This window comes from Morone saxatilis, unplaced genomic scaffold (genome assembly GCF_004916995.1).
Source record: "Morone saxatilis isolate NCDOM2014 unplaced genomic scaffold, NCSU_SB_2.0 Contig8, whole genome shotgun sequence".
Lineage (NCBI taxonomy): Eukaryota > Metazoa > Chordata > Actinopteri > Moronidae > Morone > Morone saxatilis.
The window spans coordinates 7,631,231-7,641,371 of NW_023340257.1; the positions used below are offsets into that span (position 1 = coordinate 7,631,231).

At 41.6% G+C, this 10,141-nt stretch overlaps 1 protein-coding gene across 1 annotated transcript in view; it reads right to left on the reverse strand.

Moving 5' to 3' along the window:
• gdpd5b (glycerophosphodiester phosphodiesterase domain containing 5b) overlaps nucleotides 1–10,141 on the reverse strand; it is a 40,074-nt gene that overhangs the window by 671 nt on the left and 29,262 nt on the right. Inside the window, 8 exon segments of the mRNA XM_035680621.1 lie at nucleotides 200–312; nucleotides 2,684–2,766; nucleotides 4,182–4,329; nucleotides 4,430–4,587; nucleotides 4,795–5,016; nucleotides 6,336–6,486; nucleotides 8,122–8,204; nucleotides 9,374–9,519. Of these exon segments, the coding sequence (XP_035536514.1) occupies nucleotides 200–312; nucleotides 2,684–2,766; nucleotides 4,182–4,329; nucleotides 4,430–4,587; nucleotides 4,795–5,016; nucleotides 6,336–6,486; nucleotides 8,122–8,204; nucleotides 9,374–9,519 (1,104 nt within the window).

The window sequence follows — 10,141 nt, forward strand, 5'->3', positions numbered from 1 at the left end:
CAAAAATGGCCAATTCCTCGTCTTTAAGCTAAAAGTGTCAGAAACTGATTATTTTTGTGAAATCAGCAAATCAAAACGATAGAGAGGAATTTGTTTAAGAGTTCAGGAGTCCAAACAACAACAACAACAACAACACACAACAAAACATCCAAGAGTGACAAACACACATGTCCCTCCGGTTTCCGTGTGAGGGTCTTACCAGAGAAGATGAGTTTCTCCTTCATCACGTTGAGGTCTCTGCTGGACCTCCTGACCGCAGCGCTCAGCATGATCTGTTCAGGGTTGTAGCTGCGCATGCCGCTCATCCGATACCTGCAGAGGTCACATGTGAGGTCAGAGATCTCCTAGAGACGACGATGATGTCACCAAATACTGCTGCCTTTGCTCTCAATATTCAGGTTAGGGTCAAGATTTTGGTCCATAGAGGGGTGTCGATTAAATCTTTAGAAGGGACTATGGAGTTGGTGATCAGGCCTAGCTCTGTTTAATGGGAAACTACTGGGTTTCACTTTCTCTGAGCAAACTGAATCCTCATCTGATGATCTGGTTTACAGGAAACTTGTTATGGGGCAAAGTTTTCAAATGAGCACTAAATTATGGGCACCACTTTTTGAAAGGGCCCCCTTTATCAAATGTTAGTTGTAACTAACTGCTTTTTAACAGTATTAATCCTTTCTATGTGGTAAGTCAGTAGTTGGTAAACCATTAATACATTCTTAATAATTAATGGATTCTGGTCCAGATGCTCTGTAGCCCTTTTCCAGAAAGTAAATGGTCATACAGTCCAATTACTGAAAGGGACATTTCACAACCTGGCAACCCTAAAGTAGCTTTTATTAATGGCTTATAACTGATCCATTAAGCATTAGTAAATTACTTACGATCCGTTGATAAAGCTATTGGCTACAACTTGTAAAACCTTTATTTTGGGTGCCTAATTAGAATGGTTACCAAAATATGTAATATTATGATTACAGTGTGTGCAGCTACTAGAATAGAGCTATATTTATTCTATCCCTGCAGTCATTTATCTAATGATTTTCACCCTCTTAATCATTACTAAAATAATTAAAGGCTAAACATTTTGCTCTATTCTGTGAAATGTGTAGGCCGTGTTCCTCTAATCAACATTTGTCATTGGGGCGATCACTGCCTGGATTTAGCTCTGTACATCAGTCAAATCAGAGGAATTCATTTTTGTGTATGCGAAACCGGCATCCTCGCTTTAATGAAAACAGCCTTGATTTCAATTAACCTAACGGAAGAGCATTAGTCACAATCAACTGTGACTAATGGACAGCGGCATTTAGAAACAGAAATGCAAACAGGCACCAATAAAAGCCAATGCTGAAGCACTTCGGCTGATGAACGCGTATCCGTAGCTCATTTTGGACGTTTAGTCATTTGGCTTAATAAGATGGATAATACATTTTAAATCTCATCGGGGACTTGATGCTGTGGGTATTTTGTGCTGTGTGGGTGGAAAGCATTCATTTTATTTAGCTCACAGAGATAAATAGAGACATGAGCTCCTCCCTCGAGAGGAAAGTGGCAACAGTGCAGTACAACGATTCAGGTGATAGAGGGAGAGAAGTGAGAGAGATAAAATAAATATAGAGATGCAGTGGAAGTAAGGTGGAGAGAAAAATCGGATGGAGATCGGTGTCATAATAAGGAGAGTGACCAAAAAAAAAAAAATAGAGAAAGAATGGAAAAAAGAGGAAGAGAAAACCAAAGAATGACTCAAAAACAAAAGGATGGATAAAGATAGTGACAGACAGAAAGAGAGTGAAAAGAGAGAAGAACTTTGGGTCAGAAGAGGTGACCCAGTTACCTGATCATGTGATAGCTGAGAGAGGATGCCAGAATGCAGCAGAGGAGGAGAAGAGCATGCACGTCAGGCAGAGGAGAAAGGACGAGGAAGAAGCGGAAGGACAAAAAAAGGACAAAAGAAGGCAGGAGACAAGAGAGGTCAGTTTAGAAGCCAGCAGAAGCTACTGAAAAGCTTGGCTAAGCAGAGCGAACCCGCACCGGACTGTAAAGAACAAAGATCAGTGGCCTCCATCCCAGAGAGGACAGCGGGACAGGCCATCTGTCTCTGGAGATGTCACAGAAACAAACAGAAGCACACTCTCCACCAGAGGAACAGAAATACTGGAGGAGTGTGCAGGGTTTACACAGTTCAGCTAGGAGAAGACACGCTCATATAAAAGTATACAAATCTTCTGTCACCACTGGTTTGTGACAACAGTGAGGTGCAACGGGAGAGAACAGTGAAAACACACCATAGCAGCTTATCAAAACTACATAACACACACGTTTTTAAATAACCCTGCGTTGTTTGCAGCCTTTCCTTTGAAGGTCTTCATTGGGAAATCATTAAAAAAAGTGATTAAAACGCAAAAAAGGAACAGCATAATTATGTACGAGCTGTCATTTTAATGATGTGTTCCGGACAAAGAGATGTCTGCTGAGTAAAACTGAGGAGAAGGGTGCTTGTTAATTGGCAGTAATTAGTGACATGTACTCATGTGTGTTTGGGTATAAAAAGAGCACAGCAGAGACTAAAACAGAAAAGAACAGCATTTACTTTCCACTTCATACACCAGCAGAAAAATGGAGAAACATCAACTCATGTGTAATTGATTTGACTACAGTTATATCACCGATCGACCGTACTTACTTCTGGAAAATGAATATTCCTATGACTACAGCAAAGGAGATGAGGTCTGCTGACACCCACATCAGGCAGTATTCATCTGGTCTCTGGAAACACACACACACACACACACACACACACACACACAGATATACGAACAGTCAAAGTAAGGTCTGGGTTTCACTCTGTCAGGATCCACCACTGGGTGGAGCTACAGGTCAGCGATACAATCTCTTATGTGAGCAACAACATCCAAACTGTTTTGAACTGCTATATACAATCAACCTTGCGAGGCAGCTGGAATCGAAGGGACACAAAATCACACGGAAATCCACTTTGCTGCTAGCATCAGCTCTGTCAGAAACTGGAGAGTATTTCTTCAAAGAACAGCAAAGAACGGCACTCAATGCTTTTCTCAATGGAAAAGAGTTTAGCCTTGTCCTGACTGGCTTTGGTAAGAGTTTGACGATATATGGGTCGGTGATCTGATTGGTTGCCTGTAATAAAAGTTGATAGACAGATGGTTCATCCAATCACATGCCCAAGTACAGTTTCCAACAATGACTTCTGTGTAACAAACCATCCGGCACAGTCAGCTTAATATACAATACTAATGTACACACTTTGATCTCTATAATAAATCCACTATAAATAAAATATTTTTATGTTATTTAGCAGTTTTCTATTTTCTCTTGTGAAAATATATTCAACAGGCAATGCACAATAACATTGTCGAGTACAGTAACATAAGAAGAAGAAACCTGTAAAAAACAGATGTCCTGAGGATTAATATTCACGGCCATTGTTCTAAACAACATCCAATGGCAAATTCACATGTCACAGCTCAAACGAACTGGCAGTACAGCAGATGTCCCAGCAGCCTAAACTCTCCCTGAACCACAGCAGGGGGGCCGGGGTCACGTCCACATGTTGTCATGCAGAGTTCCCGTATGGTGGTACAGACTCTGAAGGGCCAGGCTGGCACGCTGCAAAGACGGAGCAGGTGAAGCGAGACCAGAGAGGCACAGTGTGGGTGCTACCCATGATGAGAGGTTTCAGGAGACGACTGAACTAGAAAGCCATGCGTCATACACTACAGGATACACCGCAATGATGTCTTTCTACTGTACCAAGACCTCCAATGAGCGTTGATAAAAATAAAAGAGGATGCTTAGTGCAGGAAATAAACAGACTAGATGAGTTTAGTTGACAGCTAGGCTCTCTTGTCGATATCGTCTGTTACAGTCTAGTTTAGTCATGCACAGGAGACGCAGCTGAAGCAGAGGTGACAGGTTGTCATCTAAAACCATCTACACAGAATCAACCTTTAAAAACGCCGTTACCAAGCAGATCTTTTCCAGGCTGCCAGGTAGAGTGGGCACATAGAGAGACTACGGCTGAACAGAAAGGGGAAAGAAAAGCCAAACTTAATTTACAAAGAAAGCCTGTGCTTGATTGCAAAGTGATACCTGAGAAGTTCCATGCAAAGAAAATGCTGTACACTTATATCCTGGGTCCTTACCATGAGCCAGATGGGGTAAGGCACCTTACTGAGGATATGTGGGGCCTCTGAGGACACCGAAGACACCCCGCTGCACCAAAGCACCGAGTACAGCCAGGGCTCGTTGATGGTGTAAAGGGTGAGGTTGATGTTACTCTGGGAGTAGTTTCTGAAAGCAATCGCACACATTCAGGCACGGCTTTGAAAATAAATTAATGTGTTAAGGTGCCAACCTGATAACATATCATGTTTGTGTGTGTGTTTCCTACCTGATGTCCTGCGTGCTGGCCTGGTTGTATCTGAGCAGCAGCCTGCTGATGCCGTACTGATGGAGACTTTGAGGACTCTGTTTGTCCACTGAGGTCTGGATCAGACCAGGTGCTAGCCGTCCCACCTGAGCTCTTTGTTCATCTGGAGTCCACATCACCTACACACAGTACAATACACAGAACTACGGTTACTGAATGAAACTGTGTGACACATGAAGAGAAATAGGGAACACTCATTGCCCAGAGAGTGTAACAGCATGAATTTATATAAGCTACTATTAGATGCATTCACATTTTAACCCATCACGTTTGCATAAAACATGTTCAGAATATGACATCATGCTGTTCAGTTAATATACCCTTACCAGACTCTGAGGGACCCCAGATTGCTGCACAGCTTGCAGTGTATCATTAATCCAGCTGTGGTAGCAGGGGTGCTCTTTTGGGGGTCTCCTCAGCCAGAAAACCACTGTGCTGTTATGATAGGAAGCCAGCTTTAGAAGCTGCTCCAGGCTGCACACACTCTGGTTGGCAATCAGATCTTTCTCGTGGGGGGACAGGGTGTGTACCGTCCAGAAGGGGTCATCCTAAAGCACAGGGATAGAAAGGCATGAGGATGAAGATCAGTGTTTAACAGGGGTGTAATATCACCGGTATTACTGTTTAAAGTACGATTACTGCATGGTAATAACATTCCTGCTGCTAGAACTTAACTTATGTTATTGGAAACCTGTAGAAAAATAAACCCTAAAAGTTGCTTTGAATAAAAGCCTTCATCCAAGTGTTATGTAGAGCGTTTGGACAACGCCTACGGGATATAAAAATAGTGGACTGTTTTTCCTCATTTCCTTCACATCTTTTCTCGCTTCACTGCTCCCTCGCTCCTGTTCAAAGCACAAAGGAGAAGAAGATCCGATGCTTCTTATTTACATCTTCCATGATTTGAATGAATGAATTTTACCAACTAAAAAATAGCTTTGTCATTCTAATGACACTTTGATTACACGATCAGGAGAGATTAGGACATGTTTGGGCATTTAGAAATCCGACTAGGACAGTGAATTCTCATAACAATACGCAGAAGTAGCTTTTCTGGGAAAAAGCAACAATGTGCACACTTGCAAAGTAAATAGAGTGGAGGGGGAGAGAGGACAAAACAATGCATATACAAACAAACACTGACACATCTTAGCCTACAGCCAAGTGTCTTTGCACAGCAATCTGTTGTCATAGAATATAAGCTTTAGAAGAACTAGAATACTTAACAAAAACAAAAAGGTGGGGGTTTGAACCTTCCTACTATTACACAAGGAGTGTATATATTTAGAAATGTATAGATTAAAAGAAACACTTGCCACAGCAGTTTTGGAGCAAAAAATACAGACCTAATACAAGAGGGTACTGTAGAAGTGGAACACAGCAAAGTAGCACAGTGCACAGAAAGCCATGTATCTACATCGCTGCGTCTTGCAGCACATTTTCCTCCTTAGTAACAGAATGATATATTTACACATTCTGCAGGCAATGGCTAAACAAGAATACACGCAGGAAAGAAGAACAGGCAGTATGTCTACATAATGCTCATGGTGGATCGTTTGTCAGTGTGTTTTCATCCTGTTTGGCCCACTAGTCTCGTACTTCAAGCGGATTGAAACAAACAATTATTCTGAAGCACTAGTTGACCCTGATCCACTTTGCATACATGAGAGCATTTCTAAAGTATTAATGGATCTCTGTACCTTAATGAAACCAGAGGATGTCATGGAGTATCAATTAGTGAGGACACATACTGTAGAGTCCTCGTGACTCAATGGGCCAATGACCTTTATCACATATCGCTGCACCACGGCACTAACAGATGAAGCTGAAATAGCTTCAAAAGTCCTCATCAGCAACCAGGACGTACCTTGAGGAACCACTGTCCTGCGTTGAGCTGCTGCAGATCTGTCCAGTTGAAGTGCGAGGCGTCATCCTTCTGTCTGTCTGGGAAAACCTTCGCGACGTCTGTGGTTCTCTGCAGGGTGCGGTCGCGCATCAGGAAAGGCACTCCGTCCACACTAATGATCAGAGAGGGGTGCACACTTTGAGGATGCAAGTCGGGTGGTTTATAGTATTCAGCATAGTTTATAGTGTTCATGTAAATAATTTATTATAACCGCACTGACATCAAATGCAAAACTACTGGTTCGGACATTTTTATAATTCAACCTAAGCGAAAGAAAAAGGATCATCAAAAGTATCTGTATCTGTCTCTCATGCTTAGTAGAAGAATAAAAGCTCTCATGACATTAGATCAGAGCAGAAGAGACAGGAGTTTGGTTAGAGGGTAACTCTTGAAACCATGTCAAACAAGAGAAAAGAGAAAGGGAGAGCACAAAAGATAAGAGTTTGGCCCAATTGTGAGGTTTTTTCTAGAAAATGCTGCTGCTCAATATTTGAATCAAATCACTTCGCTTTTTTAGTTCGCGTCAGCATGTTATGCAGTAAAAACAAAACACAACACAACCAAGACAAAAAAAAAGCCCTCCCATTTCTCAATAGTTGCTACTCTAATTCTTATCTGAAAATGAATACCTTTCCTGCGTGGATATCAGTCTGTTTATGTGTGTACAAACTATAAACTATAAACCAAAATATATAAAAAAGTTCATCAGTAAAAATATTGTAATAATGAACGATAAACTGAAGTGTTAAATATGTACGTATATTACGTAGACTGTATGTGCTTGCATGTGTATGTGGTGTGTCTCTGGTTCACTGTAGGAGTCTCACTGTCTCTCTGGCTGTCATCAAGTCTAATTACTCAGTGCAGTCAGGAGCTCACCTGTCAGCGGCCTGCACCAATCACACGCCCATTCAACTCTCTTGGGACTGTACAGTAAGCACACACACACAAACACACAGCGCCAACGTGGTTGCTAATACAGGAAAAGAGTCTGCAGCTAAATAAGATGCCAAAGTCATTGACAGTAACCTTAAGACACTAGAAAATAAAGCCCATACATCCTGCTCCTCCCCACCCTTACACAATCACTCATCCCTTCATCACTGCACATGCATGAGTAGACACCCACTATTCATCATATACCATGGCCACTCCAGAAACCACCCTCCCCACTTCATCTGTCTCCCTCCAAGTGTGTATCTCTGAGCTCGGCCTGTCACCTTCTATTAGGTTGGTGATGTCATGCCTCCATCTACTGCCTGCTGATAGACTGATGTGCCGTTGCATCGCTGTAGCCTGTTCAAAGTATGCATTTACATTGCTATTTACTGCTTTTTCATGTTGAAGGGACATTACCACTTTGCCTGTTTCTCCGTAAAGACAATAATGTGTTAGCACTACATCAACGTTATTTTCTTTTTATAGACCTCATAATCCACTGTATTTCATTATAATAACATGAAAAATACACTGCAGGGGAATATCAATTTGATCATTTACAAAATGTCAGGTCTTATATTTAGAGAAGAAAAAGCAACACATTATGTTTTGATTGGTAATAATCCAGTGTAAGCTTATCCACAACTGGTATTCAAATGTTTTGATTGAACCAGTATTTTCATAGTGTATGAAAGGACACCAATCAGCGAGGCACAATCTAGACAGAGAATAAAAAACCCATTTGTTTGGCTTTGTCATTCTGCTGTATTGATCGCACGTGTGTGTGTGTGTGTGTGTGTGTGTGTACCTGATAGCCACGTCAGTCTCTAACCCAGTGACGTTCATCTGTAGAGCTCTTTGGAAGGACCACAGTGTGTTCTCTGGAGCAAGCTGCAAATACACCCACACCCACACACACTCATTACATGTAGTCCTGTAACAATTACCTAATTGGCGATTTTACTAGAAGCCCTACTACTGTTGAGGACAGAACAAAATGTTAGATGAACACAAAACAAGATTTCCTTGTTAATCATCATGTTACAAGAATAAACATTACTGTGGTGTATCACAGATTTATTTAAAAATAGACCCCTTCCTCTGAACATAATGAAGGTTGTGAAATGAAAAACGGGCCGCCTTGTGGATTGCTGTTTAACTCTTAAAGTCAAGGTTATGATCAATACCAAAGCAATAGGGTAAACATCACTTACTAGAAAAGCATCCTCCTGTGAGGGCCTGTGACTAATGCCTGGGAACCAAAGGATAGGAATGATGCTGTAATCAATAGAGAGTCCTTATGGGAAACTGAGTCCAGTCATGTGACTTTTTATCCCAAGTGGGAGTTTCTCACATCATCGCTGAGCCACTCCTAATTTTAGATTCCACTGTGGGGATCGATCGCTTTACACAAATACCACAAGAAGCAGGGTGTGTTTTGGAGTGTGTGAGTAAGTGTGGTGAATAACCAGGAATCCACCATCTTTTGTGCTGCATAATACCGAGTCAGATATTGTGCCAAGTACATAAATCCTTCAGGTAACGTTTGGAAGCAATGACATTAATCCAAGCACATAAATCAAATATAAAAAGGCAAAAATGTGCTTTGGTGGGCATAATGTGGTCTTTTGATGCATAAATAATTAACAGGCTCTAACAGGCTTTTTAACACTTTAGTGCAGTCTAAAATCTGATCTGTGAAAGAGATGGTGTGGACCTCCAGGCTCTCACTGGGTTATGTTTGTGGACTATTTTCAGTTGCACAACCACAAGGTCGTTAACATGCTAGAATAGCCCTTGGAGGAGCAGGAGAACAAAAATTTATGTAAAACAAGGGAAACAAATGTCTAGGAAGCCGGCAGAGTTTATACTTCCTTTTTCAAATCATACCTCTGGGTTAAAGGTTCCATCAGTGTAACCAACATTGCTGAGGTTAGGGGTTTAACGGTCTCTGAAGCCAATATCACGTAGCTAAAAGAGTAGTAGTAATACAATTTGTTTAAAGCGGCCAGTTTCATATTCCCACATTCTGATTGGATGATAGAGGTCAGCTGACTCACCATGGGGGCTCCCTGGTGGCCAATGACATCAGGGCGTTGTTTGAGGGTGGTGGGGTCCATGATGCAGGGGGAGGTGATATACAGGGGCACCACGTAGAGTCCCAGTAACACACTGAGATACAGCAGCATGACCACCACCTGGAACACTGGGAGAAGACCATAATATGGTTGTGGTTGTTATCCATAGTATGAGAGAATAGAAATTGACACCACTCACAGGTCTGTATGGTAGAAATGAAGCTACAGCCAGCAGTACATGCATACTGCTTACAATCTCTCCATCTCATTTTCATTTATATGAAATGGGATATGTTTTTGGCAAATAATTGCCATAGTAAAATAACTGTTTGCACTAATAACACTGTTAGCGTCTTCACCTGTGTGTCCAGTGACTAATGCATTTCAAATGCCAAACTTGTCTCTTTTAGTAAGCATGGACATAAATAAACTAATTAAAGCCACAGCACTGGCATCCATGAGAAAATTGTGATTTTAAGTATTTGTTTTGATTTGTACCCAAGAGAACATTTTTTGAGAGAGACTCTTGTTTACTCTTGTTTAGTTTTCCAAGAGATGCATGATGTAAGTAGTTGCTGTGAATGTGGTCAATGTTCAGTTACCGTTCATAGGTATGTACAATGGGCAGCGACCCTGACATCAGTGGCCAAGGAGATACACTTTCCCCTGCTCCCATCTCAGTGTAAGCGTGCGATGAGTGGTGTGCATATGTGTGTTTGTAGGTGGGCACATACACATACACACACACAC